Source organism: Epinephelus fuscoguttatus, linkage group LG18 (genome assembly GCF_011397635.1).
Source record: "Epinephelus fuscoguttatus linkage group LG18, E.fuscoguttatus.final_Chr_v1".
In the NCBI taxonomy this organism is placed as follows: domain Eukaryota; kingdom Metazoa; phylum Chordata; class Actinopteri; order Perciformes; family Serranidae; genus Epinephelus; species Epinephelus fuscoguttatus.
Genome location: NC_064769.1, coordinates 11,158,482 through 11,181,435, shown reverse-complemented (window position 1 = coordinate 11,181,435; position 22,954 = coordinate 11,158,482). Strand labels below are relative to the sequence as shown.

The window sequence follows — 22,954 nt, the reverse complement described above, 5'->3', positions numbered from 1 at the left end:
GGAGCTGCTGGTCTACAGCTGCCTTCAATAGTATTTTTGTTTGTGTTATTGTGTGAAGCCAATAACAGCATCCCCTTCTGAATGGGCTGTCTGATGAAAAGGTTGAGCCACAAAAATACCCTCAGTATAGCATACACTTAAAGGAGCAGTGTGTAGGCTTTATAGGATTTAGTGGCATCTAGCTGTGAGGACTGCAGATTGGAACCAGCTGAAACTTCCCCCATGTCCCAAGCACGAACTTACACTTAGAATTCCTTCAGTGTTCATTGTTCAGTAGGTAATTACCTAAAGCTAAATAGGTCTCCTTCTCCCCAAAACAAACGGACCCAATGGTTTAAACTGGTAAAAACACTGATGAAAGCAGATTCACGTTAAAAAAAAAATCAGTGTTTAGCTGACGTGGACTACTACAGAGGCCAAAGCAAAAAGAGATGGCTGTATCTAGAGCCAGAGTTTGGTTTGTTTGTTCTGGGCTACTGTAGAAACATAGCGGTGCAACATGGCACATTCTGTGGATGAGAACCCACTCTATCTACATAAATGGCTCATTTTGAGGTGACAAAAACACAACAATACATAGTTTCAGATGATTATACACTAAAGAATACATACTTAGTATAAAACGCCATTTACATACCAATAAACATACTCTAAATCCTACAAAATTGACCTTTAAATTGTTATAGACGTATTTGGGTGGCATCTTTTTAGGTGGCCAAAATATGTTTTGCTTCCTCCCCTGTCCAAAGCAGTGGCCTAATAGCACTCCTAGGCCTATGCAATACACTGACTGTGGATAATAAGAACCCCACATAACCCCACTTCAAAAAATCCAAACTATCCTTTGAAATGTTGCTTGGACGGGTTAATACATTAGTTTTAATCAAGACTCATCACTGTCATACATCACTGTGAATTAGCTTTGCATCTCACAAGTTAAAACAACCTCTGCCTGTCCACGCCTATTAAAATAATATACCTGCTCATTAATAATCATCATGACAGAAAAATATGAGAGGGAAAATGGAGAGGTTTTCAAAACAGATGAGTGTCTGTGTGGGAGAGGCTCCAAATCAAGCTCGCTAGCAGTAGTTGAACCATCCAGTACAAATGTGAGATTAAATTGTTGAGGCTGCATTACAAGCAACATGAGCGAACTTGTCACCTCCTCCGTGTCTCGCTGTGAGCTCACACTGGCAGCAGCGACAACAGACAAAGTGACCGGCACTCATTCATTTCAAATGAGTACTGGGAGACGTGGCGCTACAGAGAAGGGAGTGACAGCTGGCGGAGATATTTCAGTGATTCGGCGACAGGAGCAAGTCGAGCAGAGTTCAATTTTAAATGAGCCGAGACAAGGTATATTCACAGACACCTCATTATTTGTAAAGATCATAGAAAACAACATGAAAACATCTTTAGATGCTCAACAATTTGCTGCATCTGCTATGGTTTGTACACTTCCTTAGATATTACATATAATGAACAGCAGCGTCTTGGTGATACATACCCACAGAGTCACTGCTGGTCTAAGTGCATGGTTAGCCAGAGCCCACAGCATGTCTAATCCAAAGGATCAAGGTTTACAATGACCTATAACTGATTTAGGCAAACCAACTAAACATATTCCAGGTCTTTAATATTTATGTAAATTGAATGTTACACAGCTGATCATTTCACATATAAAACCTCAACGTAGTTTATGTATGCTTCAGAGCAGTGATTCCCAACCAGGGGTGCTCTTTGGCTTGAGGTAGGGTTGCTGGGTTTGTTGGACCATATGACTATATATGTCTTGATACATTCTGTATTTCTCTGATTACGCTAGTAGGATGTTTTTTAAATTGTCAGACGTACCTTAGCAACATTTGACAAGTGGAACATAACATGACAGGAAGGCTGAGGTATGACAGACCTGGAGGGTTTCCTTCTATCTCATACTAATCGCCCTGTTATATTTCTCTCCCACAGATAGTGGCATACAGAATACAGAACATGTCTTTTAGTTTTCAATGATAGGAATGATTCCCTATTTTATGGGAAGGTTGGCAATGCTAAGTTGAAACAGTTAGCTAGGTGTAATGGAAAATGGTTGAAAGATAGCTACAAATAATGAATTAAAAGCTAGGTGAGTATTTTAAGTAGTTAGCTAAAGGTATAAATCAGGGCTATTCAAAACAAATTCCATTGGGCCGGATTTTAAAACCAGAAAAAGTCGATGATCCAGATTTTATCAGCAGCAAGAAATTTAGGGCAGGACATACATAGGACATAGTTTTACACAGTCTATGGCAGCAACAGTCATGTTTACAACAGCAACATCACTTAATAAACGTAATAATATTTCACTGGAAACATGTCAATAAAATAAATATTACTCCTGACATCACAATACTGAGTGAAGAAAGTAACGTTATGAAAGCATGAAGAACACAGACATCTGTATCAATCATTCATTCTGCTCTCTGTCCCTCCTCTACTGAGGAGACTCACTGTCTGCAGGTCGACTGCCTCAGGTACATTACAAGTACCAAACTAGGTTAACAGTTAGACTACATGCAGACAGCTTTCATTTTGTTTTTAACTTTTGCTATTAGCCCCACTAGCACCATGTGCTTTTGTGAACTATGATTGTAAATCATAACAGTGGTGAATGAGAGACTGTGGACAGAGTGGATTGAAATGTTGCTTTCTATGTGCTGAACACATGTATTTATAAAGCATTGGCTCAAGTTTTTACTGCACTTATTTACAGCAACAAGCGTAGTTGTCGTCAACTATAGTAATCTTGAAAATATATTCCCTTCATCGGCACCGCAGTCTCTCTGCTGTTGTCTGACTTTACTCTGTAATGTATGTGTGTGTGTGTGTGTGTGTGCTCTGTGGAGGATTTCAGGCCCTACATGCAGACAGCAGGAGAGAGGCTGCAGCATGATGATACATGTAACAAAAATTTTAAAAGTAGCAATAAAGGAGCTGATAACGTCTGAGCTTATTAATACTCAGTCCTGAATAATTTTGATCCCGGCCTCTTAATACGAGGTCTCGGTACCCATCCCTGCCGGGCCACTCGGAGGTTGCTTCTGGGCGGGATGTGGCCCACGAGCCGTCAATTGAATAGATATGATACAATATACTTCATTGTCTCCGTAGTGAAATTCGTCTTGGAAGTAATGCTGCCTCACAATGATAATCCAGAAGAAACAAATCATACAACATAAAATCATAAAAGCACATACTACACATGACCGTATTGCACATCAGCCATTCATTCATAGGCCTGTTAAAAATGGTTTGAAAAGACAGCTAAAAGTGATGGACAAACAGTTAAAATAGTTTAAAAGTTAGCATAAATGAAATGACTAAAGGCTGAAAAAGCTAACGGTTGAAATAGTTAGTTGAAATAGTTAGCTAACAGTATAAAGTGTGGAAAAAGATCGTAAGTAATTGATTGACAGTTTAAATAGCTAAACCGTTTTGATAAGTGGTTAAAAAATAGTGTTGCTAAACCTGGATACACTGTTGGCTAGTTTAAGGGTCAGCCTAATTACTAAATGATGAAAAAGCTAACAGAGAGGTGGTTGGAAGAAGTTAGCAAACACGTTAGCAAACGTAAATGGCTGGGGAAAAAAATGCAAGAAACGGACCAATGGTTAACATCCAAATTCACTAGTAATACAGATGTTTTGAAAATTATTTTATATTTTATGTTGCTCACTTGTATGAAACTTTTACAACCATCTGCATGGAGACCTAGTTCAGGAGTTGAGCTTGGAAGTGTAAGGCCCCGATCACTCAGAGTGTTTAAGCAGCTGGAGGCGGCTTTTTGTAATTGTTGCTAATGAGAATGAAGCTTTTTGTTCATGTTTCTGCACTGCGACATGCCTAGCACCTGGCATTTTTGCTGAAGCGCTATGAACTACTCAAGTTGAAGTTGAAAAAACTTCAATTTAGAGTGGAAAAGCACTCCACGTCATATCTTTTTTGTCACTTTTATTCCCATTGTCCAATCGAATGATTTGAGAGGCGGGCCTTCTGTGGTGGGCACGACAACAAGTTTATAGTTGGTGAACAATGGAGGAGAAACTATTGGTAGCGGTTGCTGGATACCCAGAGCTATATGACCCAGCGATAGACAGAAGCTTGTCAGACTGCCCCTGAGTCATCCTAACATATGCCTGGAATTGGCCATCATTGAGGCGAAGCTCCTGGACCAACTGGTGGTACTTCCCATGATCCACCCTCTTTTTTAGGGTCTCATGTACCCACACGGATCTCCGCTTACCTGTGCCCAACAAAGTATTCGCTTACAGCCTTTCACCCTCAACAAGAGCTACAGCAAGTACTCTCTGCCTGAACATTTAAGGAAATCCAGCTACAAATTACTGTGGAAAAAAAAGAGAATGGTAAATTGATTGCACAGGAAGGTCAGTGTAAGGACGTGATGGGGTAGTTGCCTTTTTTTTTTTTAACTAGTGGCATTCAATTTTAGAAAAAACAGTGCAGCACAGTGCACCTCTGTGTGACCGGGGCCTTAAAGAGCATTCCTACCAATACAGAGCATATTCAGGAAGACTGAAATCTTGAAAGTCATTGAGGAAGCCTAAAAGTGGCTCCACTGATATTGATCCCCACCACTTTCAAACCCCTGCTGATTTAGATTGCCCTCACTTAAATCAATAGTGCAGCCAAAATATTGTATTTTGTTGCTTTAAACAGACAAAAACCACCAAAATACCTTCTGCCACTTATGATTTTATTGCAGTCGGAGCTGTCCCTGATGGAGAAAGAGAATTCTAAAGCGCAGTGTACACGTGTTTTGTGGTGGATTAACATTTAATTATACCTTACATTAGAACATCAGCATAATAACTTTCTCTCTGTCTCTCTCTGTCACTTAAAAGCTTCACTGGACTGCCACAAAAACAGCTTTGCTTTCAGTGGCTTGTTGCCTTTGTGAACCTATATTGCTTTGTGTGCACACACTGCCCACTTAAATATGACCCTTGACCATGAAATAATAATGAACAGCAGTCCCAGCTTAGAGTTTGATTTAGATGTGTCATGCTGTGTTCATGATTATAGTATTAGCATTTCTGTGTTCAGTGGGGTTGCGAAATGAAAGGAGAGTCACAGATTAGTCGTATAATTCCTCCTTCATACCGTCATCCTACACGCCATTCATCAGATCTACAGAGCATCTTCACACCTGCAGTCACGCTGAGTCGCCTCCATCTATGGCACTGTGAGGTAACTCCCATTAAAGCTGGCGGATTTAATTCAGTGAAAATGCTGCAGGTCTGCAAAATGTGTCCCAATGAGTTTTTGTCTATTCAGAAACCCATAAGGATTCAAAGGCAACAATATGTATTAATAATATATTGCTAAATGTATCTATCTTCAAAGATGAAGCAAGTGACTCCTGAGAGCAGTAATGAGGGCGCTGTGGGCAAAGTGAACAAACATTCCCAAGATCATTATTCCCAAGTTAGACTCAGCCTGGGGAATGGCACTGCGTGTGCGCCGCTGAACAAATAGCACCGCCGAAATGTTCATTCAGTTAAAGAATATTCTGTCTCGAAAGACTTTCGAATATAGTAGAATCAGCCTCTTATGCACTTGTTCTGCTTGCCAAACGCAGGATGCTTGTGTGTGCATGAGTGCAACCAAGCACGCAAAAAAGTGCAGCCCCCACACTCTTTTTGATTCCTCAACAAGATGGAAAAAATGTTTGCCATGTTGGCGCCGGTAACAGACCATATCTGGTTTGATCTACCGCCAGTCTGAATATTCTCCATTCAAAGTAAAAAAAATGAGTAGGAAGGGTTAAAGGATTTGCACTTTCCAAGTTCTGTATATTTGAACGAGGGGGATCCGGAGCTTATACTTCAAAGCGTATAGCAGAAAACGTATTAAAACTAGAATATCCCTCCCTATAGCCAACATTAGATATCAAAGTCTGTCACAAGGGATTAAAGAATCTTACATATGGTATCTTCCTCCTTATGATAAATAACATACAGTTCCTAGGAAGAGGGACTGTCTTGAATGGAAGGGGGCTTGCAGACAGGCATAGACGTGTCAGAGGTGTGACAGTTAATCTTAAAATTATTTTTTGCTTTCTGTCCCACCAAATGTCACCACTGGCTCTGGGGGAGCAGCAAGAGTTCAGCACACACCTGTCTCTGTTTTTCTCCCCGCGCTCCCATCTTTTGATGACAAGGGGAAAGCCGACGACGGCGCGCCTTTTTCTATTCCCCGAGAGGGGACGACAGCAAGCCTTTCAGCAGACGCGGTTTTCACAGCCTAGCCCCCACCCCAAGGGCAAAGAGCACGCCGACTGTCCTCATGGCGATGGAAACAGCCCGGATCTAACTCCTCCCCATCCACAATCTGTGCAGAGTAAAACAGCTTGACAGGAAGATTATAGAAGAGGGAGGGATGGAGGAAAAAGGGAAAAAGGAAGACAAAACGAGGGAGGGGTTGAGTTATGGAGGGGGGACGCGGGGAGGAGGAGGAGACGGAAGAGTGCTGCTCCTTTTCTCCTTTTCAGCTGAAACAGTCTCAGGAGCCGCCCCCCAGCAACAGAGGGAGAAAAGCATGATGAATAATTAACTTTGAGAAATGTCACAAGCGGCAGAGAGAAGTGTAATCATTTCTCTGTTGGGTTTAGAGATCTGTTTTTTATTCTTTTTCCTCCATGCCCTGTAGTGCTGCACTACACTGAGACTGTAACCCGTCCCCTAAAAGCATCCAATACATTCCCCCTACATACTTTTCAAATAAAAGCAAATAAATCATTAATATTTGGGCCTTTTAGCAGAATCACGGAGACATCTCACGGAGGTCTTCTACATTTTTAATCAAGTCATTGATGTCAGTCTCATTAACTGTAAAATCACGTTTAAGGAGCTGGAATCTCTGGTGGTAATGGTTTAATCAATGTCAGGAGGAGCTTGAGCTTTGTTTCTTTTTTAGTTTTGGAGAACACAACATGCCCTATCAGAATGAATAAAAGATAAAAATGACAAATTACTGTCTTCATGTTCTAAACAAGCTAAATTTGTCCTCTTTCCCATAAACCTCAGAGCTGTGAAAATGAGTTATGGATTACCATGACCCAGTTTAATGAGGTAATTGCAGATATATATCATTATTATTGTCATCTTTCATGATTTATTACCAAAAAGGACCAATAGTTGGCTCCCACATGTATTGGTGTGTTCTAAATTTAAGATTGGCCTGCTTTTCATGTGAGAGATTCTTTGTCTTTCTGCCACCTGAAGTGCTTATTTTCATCACAATGGACATGATGAAGATAATGTTGAACTTTCAGCACACGCCATGAAAGGTCCTGCACTTTGTAGCGTCTCAGCCCTCAGCTCTGTTGTTACTGTAGCAGAGATTGTAAAAGAGACTAATGACATGGATGATTTAATGCCAAAGAACGCTTAAAGATTTTTGTCCCATCGACGTGTTTGTTAATCAGGCACACTCTAAATGAGATTCCTTATCAGTAAACACATTGATTGTTCAGAATGAGATGCTGATTTTGCCAACATTATTTATCTTCTTTTTAGATGACATTGAGTAATTATTCCTGTATAGTGCTGTTTGTGTAATATGGAGATTTATCTGCAGAAAAAACTTCAAAGAAGATTGCTACCCATTCACACTTTGTTATTTAAAGCATTGGATAGCATTGGTAACAATAAATGGGCCCGTTTTGGTCATCCCATGACATTTTATCTAGCGCCATCATTAGGTCACACTTTTAATTTGTCCAGTACTTTGGTTCAAGAACAAATACCAGGGGTGTAACGATACATCGGTTTGGATTGATACATATCAATTCAGTGATCAGTGATCTGATGTTACTGGTGCAAAGTGAAAACATCGGTACATATCATCATCATAAAGATACACCTTTTGAAATTCCCATTGCTTGTGTGTGTCACCATTTCTGTCCAAAAACACCTTCCTTAACATGTAAACACTATTAGCAGCCTAACACCAGGCAAAGAATGGCAAGCAGCCAAGAAAAAGATGATGAGGATACTTCCTACGGTTGTACCTGACTCAGAATTGTGTCAGTCAAATTGGATTTGGCTGTTCAATACGACTACTGAGCTATTTTTTTATTGGACTTTTTTTCCATGTAGAGATTGAGAGATTGAACTGGGTTCAGCGGGATGTTCAGGGTGACAGGGACGTTTATCGTTCTAATTGCGCTAACAATAGATCGGAAATGTGCAGCAACATTTTTTACCGACACTACATATCAAACAAAAGCCAGAGACTGTGTGGTATTAAGTTGCTGTGAGCTTTAAATTAATCACTTCTTACTAGAAGGCAGAAGATAACATAATCTCAGAGCCTGACGGGGCAAAGCCTCTCCTCCTACAGGAAGATGCCTCCGTCTCACCCTGGGTCTGGGTCAGTAGCTGTCTGTATTGGAAAGCAGCATGAAAGCGAAGCACGCTCATTCTGCTTGACTTAAAGAATCTCATTTGACTGATGGGTCTCTGACTGATTTGAATCTTAAGAGGGCAGAGCTTATATTTACTGATATTGTTGCGTATCAATCACAGGCTCCTGAATTGAATCGATTTGAAATTGCATTTTCAGTTTCATTTCAACACAAATTAATCAACATTTCTGCAAATGTGCCAGTGTTAGCTAGCTGGCTAATTTTCAGCTGTAGTCCTTAGGCAAGATGTTTTGAGACCACTGGCAGACAGCATCGTGGCAGACTTTTTGATATCAGCAAATGACGTATCATTGTCCAAAGATTGTGTATGTCTGTGTACTATCATACCATGATAAAACTTGGGTTTTACCTACCAATTACATGCAAAACTAATGACAACAGCACTAGCTTTATTTTGTGTTTAATGCTAATTAGCAAGTGTTAGCATGCTAACTTCCTAAACTAAGATAGTGACAATTGTAAATGGTATACCTGCTAAACATCAACATGTTATCACTGCTATTGTCATATCATGTTTTCTCATTAAATGGTAGCATGTTAAGTTTAGCATGCCACCTCATGGAGCTGCTAGCAGGACTGTAGACTTTCAGTCTTGCTATGTATGCAGGAAACAGACACACAGAGAAATGCATACAAAATGCAAAGCATTTCAACATGTATTCAGAAAAATAAAATTGGCTTCATTTGCAGAAATAATTTTTGTGTCCTAGCTCTTTGGGCAAAAAAAATCCATCCACACAAACAATAGCACCCTGGGGGGATTTGACAGCCTTTGAAAAAATTACTTTATTATTTTTGCTTTCAGAAAAAAATTGAACAATAATAAAACTTGACAATAATAATTATTATTATTTTGTCCTAGAGAGGTAAAAACAAGACAGACAATCAAAACAAAGAGAAATGAAAAACGTGCCTTATTATGGCCATGATATAAAGCCAGTCAGAAAAGAGAGAACTCTAATTGCCCATCTGAAGCACATAGGAGGACAGATTTTTTTTTTTCTAACTCTCTGCTAAGCTTCCCCTAAATGGCAAATCAGTGAGAAGAGACCAGAGTCTCTCCCCAATGGAGCAATCAGCATGTTAATACTGAAGCAAAACACCTCAAAGTTCTCCCTTGTATTTTAGAACCCATTTTAAATAACCTAACAATAGCATTTAATTAACAGGGAGTTACACCTGAGCATTTAGATTTTAACCAAAGGAGTCTCTGTTGTTATTTCACTTGTCTTCCCCTTTAATTATTCTGAATTAGAGTCTCGCTGAGATTCTCTGGGGCTTTAATTAGAGACTGAATTAAAGTTATGTAAATACAGTTGGAAGCCGCAGAGTCTTTAAATAGAGTTGTGTTGCATCTGGTATTTTATTTTCATTTTTTTTTCTGAAAGAGAAAACATCCTAAGTCTTTCTTTTGAAGTTTGTCAAATCACCCCAGGGTGCTATTCCCTCAGGTGTTTGTGTGGATTGATACTTTTTCTCAAAGGGCTACGACACAAAATCTATTTCTGCAAATGAGCCATTTTTTGTTTCTCTGAATGTGTGTGACAATGTGTTGCATTCTGTGTGTGTGTTTCTCTGTTTCTTGCACACTTGAGTATTTATGCTTTTGAATGAAAACTAACCGGAAACTGGCACCCATGAAGTTACCTGCCTATGAATGTATTAATGACTGATTCTCCACCTCCAGTCTTCTGATCCACTGTGAAAATGAAAAGAGCGGGATCAACCTCCCATTGGGCTAGATTAAATCCAAACTAAGTGCCTGGGCCCAGACTGCAAGCTTCTGTCTCTGAATAATAATGGGCTCTTTCAGCTGTGTTTGTCATCAAATTAGCCCTCTACTTCAGACGAGGCGCTCTTAGAGTGCAATTCTCGACAGCGACGGAATTCAAATTAGGCAAAGTCAGTTTGAGGTTTGTAAGCTTTAAAAAGGGAGAATGAGCTTCATTTGTGAAGGTGATGATTGCAGTAGGAGGTAAAATGACAGTGTTCGGATTCATGAAAACACCTTCCTTCCTGCGGTGCAGCTGCTTTCATGGTGACTCACATTACGGTAGAGACAGTAAAACAAACCTTAAACCGGCAATTGCAGCCTGCAGCTTCCTCTGCATGCTTTAAATCCGACCCTCAGTCTTTACCACGAAGCTTTTGAAGCTTCTCCATCAGCACACGCTTTTGAGTGTTATTTCATTTTCTTATTTGCCTCCCAAATAAACAGTGCTACTGTATAGAGTGCATTTATATGCATGGAGGAAGGCTGTTTAACGCAGTCTTGAGGCTGAGTTCACTTTTGTTTGTCTTCCTGCCTTGAATTTTTGCGTTCAAGGGACCCAAGTTGAGTTCCTCCTGCTTCTCTCCGTCTGACACACTATTGCTCTCGTACCTTTGATCAGCTCAGAGGAAAACTTGCCCTGGGACGCTCCATCACTCCAACACAGCGGGGGGAAATATAGGGCAGGAGGGGGCAAGGAAGAAGGGATGGAAACCCTATTTCCTCCTGGCACTTTCTGTCTTGCTCACTCTCTCCCAAGGATTGAGCAACAATTAAAAGATTGGTTCAGGGCATCTGATGAAGTGAGTTTGAATCTGAAATAGCTGAGACAATTGGATGTGAGATAGATGTGCCTTTTAATTACTAATATGGTCTTCAGAAGAGATTTTATCACAAGAAATGACTTCAAGCATAGACTCACATTGAGGATTTATTAAAATCATACTTTCCCTAAAACAAAAAGATACATTTAAGATGCAGTGCCAATGACATAACATGTACTTTATAATGCAAATCAGTTCCAGGATGTTTTTTTTCCATCCGTAGCTATTAATGAGCTTGGACCTGACGCTTAATCATATGTGTGAAAAGTTAATGAGAGATGAGTAATGGAACACTTTTTCTATAAACCAAATTGTATCATACCTTCAAAACCAGGGCTCTCTTAAGCACAATCATACTCTGATACCTGCTAAAGAGTTATTGTACTAATAATGTACTAAAAAATGTTTTGGCAACGCCTCCTCCAGCAGTACATCAGATTAGCCCACTGAGCCATTATCTCACTGTTATGATAAATATATATTATGGGAGCACGACACTTTTTCTGCTTTGAGCTGACCTGAAGGCAACTGAAATGATCACATTAGTGCAGTAGTGAGAGCTGATATACTCCTCTTTTTTCAGTTTGTTTTTGAATGAAGCTTAAGTCCATTTAAAACGCACATAATTAACGCGAGCACAGACTACACTTGACTTCAAAATACTGTGCATTTTTTTCATCACCGAGAGGCCACATGATGTTGTTGACCTTGCTGTTAAATTTCTATCTTTGATATTGAAAGTGATAACTTTTGTATCCAGCCACGTATCCTCCTAAGTGTTGGGGGGCTGTCTTTGATGTTCAGAGACAGAGCGGGGAATTAATCTAGACGTGATTTTCACATTAAAGTTATGAATACCAATTCACCTTCCTGGAAAAGTCTGTGAAGCCCTACTATCCCATGCTACGATTTACAATTTAGCTTTTCTAGTTATAGAAATAGTCCAAAAAACCTTTTTGAACTTATTATTATTACTATTATTATTATTATTTTCACTCACCACTCATGTAGTACATAGCCAGGTTCAATTTTAAAGCATCTCCTCTATCCAGGACACTCCACCTTGTCATGGAACGTTCAAAGCAAATACAGGCAAATGCTCTAATATGAAATTGTTGCAGTGAAAGATCATCAAGTTGTATTTCTGCAACTGCATGTCAATGTGAAGAAGTCGGTGTCATGGATGGATTACTGAATGGGCCTCCTGGACACAGGTCAATAGGCCTGTTGAGTGTCACTCAAATGAACACATACTGACCAGGATAAGACTCAAAATGGTCACAGAGAGGTGCAAAGGAACTGCAAAGAGACTCAAAATAACTACAAAAACTAGTAAAACAACCACATGGAGACAAGAAACAACCAAAAAAAGAGACAAACAATACACCACCACAAAGACTGTGTCTGGTTCCTACAGAGAGGTGGTGGAGCCCTTTGCTCATCTGTGCTCAGGGACCTATTGTCTCATGACCCATCCAAATATCACATACAGTTTTTTAACTGGTCTCTCCATCGTCATTCCGAACAGTTCTGTGAGCAGCAGACACTCTGCGCGCTTTTGAAAAGAAACTTTTAATCTTGTTTTGGAAAGAAACCCTACACATGCAAGGGGAGACTCTAAATGGCACAAAAACCATGTTACATCTTATTTCCAGAAAATGTACGGCGTTGAGAGGCTTCTGAAATAGCTTTAAACTGTTTGCTGAGAACAACGGTAGTACTTTGTAATGGATTGTTTTGGTCTGTGTCTCGCTCTTTTTCCCCGCAGGGCTGAAGCAGATCCATGCCCTGTCCATCCAAGGGAACTATGAGCTTCGTATTGACTTGGAGGACTTTGAAAATAGCACTGCTTACGCCCAGTATGGAACCTTTGGAGTGGGCCTCTTCTCAGTCGACCCTGATGATGATGGATATCCTTTGACTGTGGGGGACTATTCTGGCAATGCAGGTGTGTATGCTCAGTGAACTACTTAGATTTTGCTTGCACAATTTCCTGTGCTTGTTCTCTGATTGGTATACACTATTTTTGTTATTCATTTTTTCTTTTAACCTAATTGTGAGCACAGAAATCATAACTTCCAGTTCACGCTGCCTCAGAATAATAGCATGTTATTTTTACAGTGCAGTAGGTGTGTCCACTTGTTAAACCATGCAGACAGCTTCACAGGGAGAGGGACTGCTAGTGTCTGTGTCTCTGCTCCCCAACCATCAGATCCAAGCCAGCTACCTGTCACCTTGATTAAATTACTGCCAATTAATTGCACTGCTTGACCTGCAGCGTAAACAAAAAACCCCGCCGTTGAAATGAAGAAGCAATTTAAAGAACCTTTGGGGAGTGCTGCTCCAAGAACACAGGAGAGAATGGGGACAGATATGAGAGATGGAGCAGGAAAAAGAAGTGGGGAGGAAGGGAGAAACTGGGATGGAGGAAAGGAGGGGACAGGTGCAAAAGAAGAAGAGAGTAACGGATGAGAGGTAAATAAAAATGAGGGTAGAGGTATCTAAGGGACAGGGAAGCAGAGGACTGGGGGCAGAAACAATGTGCTGTGTGTGCAACAGCTTTTTCCCCAGATATGGTGTCCTGTAACGCACCTGGCTTGTCCTCAGCACGGCCTGACCTTGAACTCATCTGCCTGTCGGACATTTGAATCCACTCAAATTAAGGGTACTCAAACTCTCTCAGGATGCTCATCCTCTCACCTCAGCCTCCCTGTAGGCGGCTACTGTTATTATTATTAGGGGTATTTTGCTCTGGTGTGGCTGCTTTCTGATCAGCTGACAGGTGCTCATTTGGGCTGGGAGCAGCTGGATCTTAATGGGCATCGGAGGCGGCTGCCGGCCCCCAGCCACCAAGGTGACATCCAGCGCCTTGCAAATGAGCCTTTAAGTGCTTCTGTTTTGTTTTTGTTTTTTTTTTCCACCCTCTCCTTTTTTCTACATCCCTTGGACATCGTCCCATTGTCGACAGCGCTTTATTTTCTTCCCTTTTCTTCCCCACTGTCTTTTTCCTCCTGATGTCGAGCAGCACACAACATGGATATCAGACATGCCTGTCAGATTATTTTTCCGGCTGACTGGTTACCATGGTAATGCCAAATGGAGAGCAGAGTAGGACAGAGCGAGAGGGTAAGGAGCTGGGCGGCCACATCCTGAGCAATTAAGGGTTGTTTGATGCCCTGACGAGCTGTTAGCCGTCACCTGATGGCTGGTGAGCGGTCTTTCATTCTGCACTCAGCTTTATCCTTCTATCCACTTCTGGTCACAGTGTGATGCTTGCTTTGGAAAGAAAGGAAAGGACAGAGAGTGCAGGGGAGCTAGGGGGAGTTTATTGAACATTATGAGCTGTTTGAACATCCATTTACTGAAAACTTTAGGCCTACCGCAGTTTCAGCGAAAATGTTGCTTTCATGTTACTTGTTAGCTTGCGAGGCAGTTATCGATGTAGAGAATATGTCAGTGAGGGATCTTTATATAGCGAGAAGGTATTTTCAGCTCAGCAATTTAATTGTGCTAATCAGACTTACCACGCAGACCGTGATTAAGGGCACTTAGGTGATTTGACTTGCATGTGTCGCATCCCCACATTAGTCTTACATCATTATCACTTTCACAATCATGCTGCAGGAAAGAATGCCCTCTCATTGACTAGCATCTATGGTTTTCAAGATACCAGTGCCAGTTTCAAAAATATATAAAAGATCAACATTGATGCAAAAAGAAAGAATGAAACCAACAGTCTGTTAACTGCGTTGTTTCCCTCCTATTATAACATTTCTGTACATTAAGCGACAGACATGCTGGTGAAACCATTGGGGCTGTGTTATTAAAAAGAGGAAGATAAAAAGGTCACCACGCTGCCTTTGATAAATTGGCTAAGAAACCGTCTGACCTCCTGCTTTAGATAATGAGCAGCAATACCCTAGAGAGCTGTGGAGCTTTATTTTTTTATTCTATCATCTCTCTCTGTTTGTAGAAATGATTAATTGAAAGGTCCTATACTATTTTGAAGTTAATCACTTGTGGATGTGTCTAATTGCTGGTTTCTGGTTTCAGATCCAAGAATATTTTGGGGGAAGACACAGAGGAGATGCAATAGCTGTTGCTTAAAATGTTTACGAGAGCTTGTTTCATTCACTTTAAATAAACCTACATCTTAATCCAACCTGGTCTGGTTCCTAACTCATCAAATACAGACGCTTGGTCAAAGGCCCTTGGTGTCAGATACTGACACACTGAGGCACCATTTAGCAGCAGTATGAGACGCACTGGTCGGCAGCATTTTTTGAAGCTCTGAAATACTGCCATAGTATAAAGAGCAAGAATGCCTACATAGGGTTCTGGGAGGAGAGGTGGACAGGTCAAACATACCCTGGACTTTCATCAAGGGGGAGAGCTGTTTGTTTACAGTGTGAAAACAAAAGTCAGTCAATTTATTTTAATAATAATGTAGTGTGCTATGTGTAGCATACTATGCTTGTGACATATGTTACGTATGTCACGTGACGTTTCATTATGTTAGCAACAAACATACTAATTTCAGGCCAAACCATGATGTCTTATTGTAAACCTAACCAAGCACTTTTGTTGCCTCAACCTAAGACCATGCTTTTATCTTGCATAAAGCTAACCTCCCGAGACCCAAGACTTTGTTTGGTGTGCATTTTTTATTCTCCTACTGCTATTTGGGAAACGTAGCACCCGATAAGTTTAAACAACTAACCACTGTCTTTGACCAGTGAGTAGTTTTTGAGAAGAAATAACGTCCTTATATAGGGACAATGGGTTTATTTTGTTATAGTCACAAGTATTTAAGAAAGTATTAAACTGTTTCTTTCAATGCCTGAACATGGCTTTGTTCATTTTGTAACTCTGTTTAAAGTTCCTCTTGCTCCATATTCCAATCAGGCAAAGTCCTTTTTGTTTGTAGAAGCAGTCTGTCACACCTACTTGGCCTATGTGAAATGCTGCGATAACACAATAATAGAGTCCCAGTATCCTCAAACAAGAACTTTGTAATTAACAGCATTTTAGTGTGTTACTGTTGCTAAATTTGGTCAAATTTGTGCACCATATTAGACTACAGACATTATCAAGCATGAATAATTAAGTTTCAGTGGCACGGTGGTTCAGCGGTTATCATTGTCGCCTCACAGCAAGAGGGTTTCTGGTTTGCATGTTCTTCGTGTGTTTTCTCTGGGTACTCCAGCTTCCTCCCACAGTCCAGAGACATGCAAATTAGATTAATTGTTGACTCTGAATTGGTTTTTTTTCTTCTTTGTCCATTTCTTTGTCAGAATCAGCTGTACAGTGACTTTGCGGAGATGGCCGCCATTTTGTTTTTGCATAGATTAGTGTATTGTGCTTATGCTACCACTAGATGGCACATAAAAGTGTCCAGGAACAATGGATACGGGTGCAGCAAACCCAAAATGTAATGCAGGGTCGCAGGAGGCTAAGAAGTCAGAAAGAAACAAAATGCTTTTAATGAGTGGAAACTACACATTTCCCATGAAAACCTATGTTTATTTTGAGAAGACACAATGTATAAAACAAGTGTGAATTGAAACACCATGCCTGGGCATCCAAAACTGACAGTTTAGAGGTACCAGAGCATTGTGGTTTGACATGTAGGGCCGCTGACCAAGTGTGTGTTTGGCTAGTTGGGGGTGAGAATGTGTTGCTTTATCCTACGGTTTAAATATGTACTGACACATTCAAATTTTGTTTCATATCTTCTCCCACCCTAGGTGACTCTCTGCTAAAGCACAACGGGATGAAGTTCACCACCAAAGACAGGGACAACGACCACTCGGAGAACAACTGCGCCTCTTTCTACCATGGTGCCTGGTGGTACCGCAACTGCCACACCTCCAACCTTAACGGCCAATACCTGCGCGGCCAGCACACCTCCTATGCCGACGGCATCGAGTGGTCCTCGTGGACTGGCTGGCAGTACTCCCTCAAGTTCTCCGAGATGAAGATACGACCTACCCGTGACCCAGAGAATAAATGAGAAAGACAAAAGGAAAAAAGGAGGAAAAAGAGGAAGTTTTTTGAAACATTACAAACCACAGTTTCTGACAGCTAGGCGGAGTTACTTGTCTTGATATTGTTTATTCACTAAAAAACATACCTCTTTGAGTTTAGTTGACTCTGCTGTTTGCCTCCTGATGTCTCACTCCCTTTTTGCTCCTCTTCCTCCATCACTCAGCTACTAGTGTCATGCCAGCTACCATTGTCCTTCCCCCGGTTCCTTTCTTGAAAAAAAAAATGTAACCATCATCATGAATATTTTTGATCATTCAGTTCACACAAACAGCTTACCAGAGCTCACAGTCCACTGCGCTAGCTTTACTCAGTCTGACATGGTGGTCCAAGCATCGCCTGCAGGATCACACACCAGTAATTCGCTCCTGACATGTAACTCTGACCTCCCATCTGTGCTGACATGGCACTTTGATTGTGGTTCAGTCTCACTGCCCATTGCTGTATAATCTGTGAGGGGAAAGGGTTGCACCAAATATAATAGAAACAGACAAACTCTTTGCAAAAATATGAACGGAGATAAAAAAAATCCTCCTCCTTTCCCCATTTGCAAAGGAAGTTTCCCCGGTGAGAAGGGACAGCGCAGTGGTACACTATGTCACATTTACATCCTCAATCTGTGTGAATGAGACCCAGCAGGGTAGTGGCAAGAAGTGCAGGGCCTCAGATAATTAGAGGAAGACAGAGACGGAGAGAACGAGGAAACAATTTGACAAGAGGTAAATTAGTCGAAAGGATGAAGGGGGAGCAGGGTGGATCAAAGGGGAGAGAGGAAGTGGAAGAAGAGGAGGTGCAAAAAGGATGAGAAAGAGAAATGAGAAAAAGGAAGAGACAACGGAGGATCTCATTCATCTGACTTGGGCCATTAGGGAGCATATTGGGCACTTTGTCTGATCTGCCTGCCAGCTGAGTACTGGCCAACTGATGCAGCATTCACAGATGGTAACCCAGCACTTTGTGTGTGTGTACGTGGGTATGTGTGTGTATGCGTGTGTGTCTACGACGGAGAGAGACAGACAGAGTTCTCTAACATTATCAATTTCCTGTCATGAGTTCAGTAGAGCGTCTCGACTGACTACAATGTTTAGCACAGACATGATGCATGGCTGGCATACCTTTCACTCTCCATTTAAGTAGTTAACATCAAATAACAAAGCCTGTAATGTATGTACATGTGACAGGAAGGTAAAGACACTGACAACAATTTAAAGGAGACCAACGGGATCAGAGAATGAAGGAGGAATCAAAGACTGCGTCATGACTTCTTCTCGGACCTGATGAGGAAATGTTACATTTTTGCCAACGACCCCACATTCCCACCTCTTTGGTTTGTCCTCCAATTTGTAATTTTTTTTCTCCTTTCCAGGTGATTCTTACGGGATCCGTTTGCGTGACACAGTTCCTCTTGTCATGCAAAGGGAGAAAAAGTTGCTGTAAAATAAGATTTGACGCTCTCAGCCACTGTCTTTTTTTTTCTTCTGAGTAGGAATTCTACAATGTGTTATGGCAAAAACAAAATTGCCAAAAGCAAAACAAAAAAAAAGAATAACAGAAAAAGAAAAAAAATGTCACGAAGAAAAACACAAAGGCAAACTGTGGGCAGAAATAGTGCAATCCTGATTTTCCGTCTTTTTTTTAAGTCGGTGAATCAACTTTTCTCAGTTTCATCGAGTTTATTTGGATGTACTAAAAGCTTTAAAAAATTATCTGTAGATTTTATTGTACAGTGTGTATGACTTTTAGAGCATGTGAAGCTGTTTTCTTACTATGCTAAAACACAAAGAGTACTCAAGCACATGGACTTCACAAAATCCACCAGTTAAAACAAACAAACAAAAAAAATCAACAAGTGAAGAAAGTATTTACAGAACTTTTTTCCCTTCCTCTGCCTGAAAAGCAAGCGAGAGTGGCCTGTGCCGCTTTGAAGGTCGGATATGAGTGACGGGGAGGAATGTGATTACCCCTTAAGCACATGCCCGTTCAAATCTGCAGCACAAATATAAATCTTTTTACAGAGGCACAAAAATACGAGAGAGAGATTTCAAACCTCCTGGCACATTTAGCTGCCTTGCTGGACATATGTGATCTTTCTGACATCTTGGCTTCGGAAAGCCCCATGGTGCTGGGAGACAGTTTCAAATGTGTGCTGAAGGGTGTTGCCCCAGCTGACAGTGGGTTAACGTGTAGCACCGAGCAATGTTGCACCGGATACCTCTGACACTCGAACAGCTGTGAGCTTTTCTGTCATCGCTGGTGCTGGGGAAGGATCTCCCATTGCTGTTTGTGCAGCGCCTCGGCTGTGTGCATACAGCTGTACGTCATGTCTCGGCGGACTGCTGCCACCTCTCTTCAACATCAAAGCACAGACACATGTTGCAAGTACTTGCTGGTGTTATTATGGCACAAAGATGGAGGTTTGATAATGTCAGAGGATATAGCGAATATAAAACAAGCTCAAAATGTATGAGTTCACTTGGGGAGAAGGGGACTGGCGTGTGAGAGCGTATGCAAATGTGTGTGTGTCTCTGTGCTAGACAGAGGGTGTGTGTGTGTGTGTTAGCGCGTGTGCACATGTGTGCGTCTACAGTGTCTCTGTGTGTATATGCACATGCTTCAGTTTGTACATGCCCATGTGCATGAGCCAGATGACAGAGCGGGAGGCTGAGTGCGTCTCTCTGTGGAATTTTGAAGTAATGTGATGCTTATGTACAACTTGCCTCCCCTGCTATTTGTGTCGATAACAGAGAGATTTACATAATTATAAAGAACTATTACTTATTGTGATTGTGAACCCATGAGAGTGGACACCACCTTCTGGTACTGTGTTGAAACTGCGCTCCTAACCCCCCCCCCCCGGAGATCCTACTCCCTAAAAATCTCTATCTTCACCTCGACACAACGTTGTGCTCACTGTATATGTTAATGCTATGTCGCCCCTTGTTATTAAAATGTAACGTATTATTTGCCATGCCCCCTTCTGTGTTTTTGTTGAGTGAATGCCTTTATAGTCACTCTCTCTGCTGCAGCTTGCTAAGTCTCCAATGGAAGAGATGATAAAAGAGTGAAATCAGAGGTTCTAATCATTCCCAGTTATCCCGCTCATTACAGTGCATCAGCAACCCCCTGATCGATCCCCCAGGTCCCCAAACCTTCTATCTTTCTTACTGTGTACCTCCTTAATTGCCTTAGCCTCTGCTGCCAATTCCCCCTCACTCCATAGCTCCTAAATTCTCCTCTCTTCTCTTCCCGGCTCCCGACTCCCTGCCTCTTTATTGCTCTGCTTTTTGCCCCACTCTGCTCTCCCCCTGCCCTCAGTCTTCCCATTCCTTCAGTCCCAGCGCAGAACTAACTCTGTTTTCTTTTTCTTTTCTTTTTGGTGAAGTACTATAGATTGTTTTGCTGAATCTTGATACTGTGTTTTAATGTTCTTGTCAACATTTAATAAACATTCACATTTTATAAATGGGGAACGCCCTGAAATGTGTGGGGTTTTCTCAGTTCATCTGTGCATGCTTGTAGCAGTGTGGTTGTAAGCTTGTTTTTTTAACGGCTTTGATCAAGCTGAATAAAAGCAGGCAATGGACATTTAATAGGAATGCTGGTACATAAACATCAATAAAGTGGCAATGGAATCAAAGGGCAACCTCAAAAGCTGAAAAACTAAGTCACTGCTAAAGTGCCAAAAAACTGCAGTTCCTCTAATGGCCACTTGAGGCTGGCTCCAAAAGCCAGTTTGTCCCCATATACCCATGCCCAACTTTACAGCCTGGTACAGACAGCTGTTTAGCCCTCTGTGGCTCGAGTCCCCATTCATGATAACTGTACCGGGGGTGAATTTTTTTTATAACTCATCAGTTTAAATTCTATTAAGGCTTAAAGTTACACATAATTAAGAGGGTGGCTGTTTTGAGTGACAGCATGCCTACTGATAGTGTCCTTGGCTTCTTTTGTCCAAATATGGTCACCTCTGGCCCCAAAAAATCCAAGATTGTGATAGCCAAGATGCCAAACTTGAGGCTTCAAAACAGGAGTCCACAGTGGGTGTAGTCACAGTGGCTACATCCATTACTTTATACAAAAAGTCTTCTAACCCATATGACCACATAAGTTTTATGTTTATACCTCTGAATACAACCCACAGGAACGTTTCCTTAATTCGCACACCTACTGTTGGACGACAGAATAACTTGTTTGTCCAGTCACGGTTGCAGTTTTAAACACATGGGTAATGTTATTTAACAGTCGCAGTTGCATCAAAAGTTTAGGTTAGAACTGTTTGACATATGTCACCGGAAATAACTCACATGACGTGTCGCATGACATACAGTACGTCAACATTCTACATTTCACTGTTAAAACAACTCTACATTGGATATTGTTTTCACATGGGACACAAACAAGGGTCTCCTAGATTAAAGTCTGCTGCATGTTTGACCCACCCACCTGCCCTGCCTCCCATCCAAAGCAGACATTGTCCACCATGATACTACGTTGCCTGACTTTACCCCTCACTCTTGAAAGAATTATTCTGTCCACTAGAGGCTGGTGTCAAACAAAATCGATGCATTTCTGCTTGCAGAAAATGCCCTATATGGTTGTATTTTGGAGGGAGATAGTCTCCTTTAATAGAGCATGCAGCTTGGTGTGAAAGGCAGCCTTAGCAGACCCAGAGTGTAAAAAATGCTTTAAGTTTTTATGAGCCATGCAAAGAGTTTTGACTTTATTCGCAAAGGTTTTGAGATAACATCTCAAAGTTTTCTGCTACCAACAGAGCTCAATAGAGGTCAATTGAATTTTTTGTTTGTGCTGTTCAAGAACTTTATATTTAAAAAACATAGCATTTTGGAAGACATGACCTCAGCACAAACCTGTTTTCCATTAACAGCATCCCAGTTACTCTGGATCCTCCACAGAAGTGTAAAGAGTTTTCACTTATTTACGCCGAGCAAAATACTCATTTTGAATTTTCTAACCATGTAGAGCTGTTATCACCAAGAACTAGATTATGTAGCACAATTGTACTCCTAAAAAAATTGGCAGTATATTTGAATAAAAATAATAATCAGGCAGGTGGAGATATCTGGGGAAATTAATTAGCTTTTAATTAGCTTTCTCTTAAATCATGTACTTAATTTCCACAGATAAGGTGCCTTGGCCCTGCTGATGTGTAGCGACATAGTGGCAGTTTCTTCTTCTTCTTCTTCTTCGTCTTCTTCTTCTTCTTCTTCCTCTTCTTCCTCTTCTTCTTCTTCTTCTTCTTCTGCTAAGGGTAAGTTTTAAGCGATATTTATATTTGTGTAAAATTCAAGCCATGCATATATTACATTACATACATTAAAAAATGGGGACATTGATAGGAATAACACAGCATAATATGATGGCAGAAAATACCCAGTGATACTTAGGAAAGCTTTTTGTCATTTGATGATTGATCTATCCAAATGGTCTTATCTACAACTAAAGTGACAGTAAGAGGGCCTGTTGGGAGTGTGATGTTTTATTTTCATAATTTCACAATTTTACATCTAAGAGGTAATAAACATTTGAATGCATTTCTCATTGCTCATTCTTGCTCAAAACAGGGTTTCTAACAAATAGCAGGAGCCAGTTAAACCTATTAATAATGGATAAAATGATAAATGAAATGAACTGTTGGATATTCATTTCACCAGCAGTTCTTTCAGGATTACTATAAGGAAACGCATACACCACTTCCTTTGTCTCCTTTGTGGTGCAGGAAATCTAGTGATGAATATCAAATTCCCACACACATTTATCACACCTGCATTGATTTATTAAAAAAGTGCTATGGTTTTGGTCACA

General features: G+C 40.9%; 1 protein-coding gene across 4 annotated transcripts in view; it reads left to right on the top strand.

Annotated features, from left to right (window-relative positions):
• fibcd1b (fibrinogen C domain containing 1b) overlaps positions 1 to 20,592 on the top strand; it is a 160,579-nt gene extending 139,987 nt beyond the window's left edge. For all 4 annotated transcript variants that reach the window (XM_049604685.1, XM_049604684.1, XM_049604686.1 and 1 more), the window contains 2 exons: positions 12,855 to 13,034; positions 16,834 to 20,592. In XM_049604685.1, coding sequence (XP_049460642.1) covers positions 12,855 to 13,034; positions 16,834 to 17,099 — 446 coding nt within the window. In that variant the 3' untranslated portion in view covers positions 17,100 to 20,592. The remainder of the gene's footprint in view (positions 1 to 12,854; positions 13,035 to 16,833) is intronic.
• The last annotated feature ends 2,362 nt before the right edge of the window (positions 20,593 to 22,954 follow it).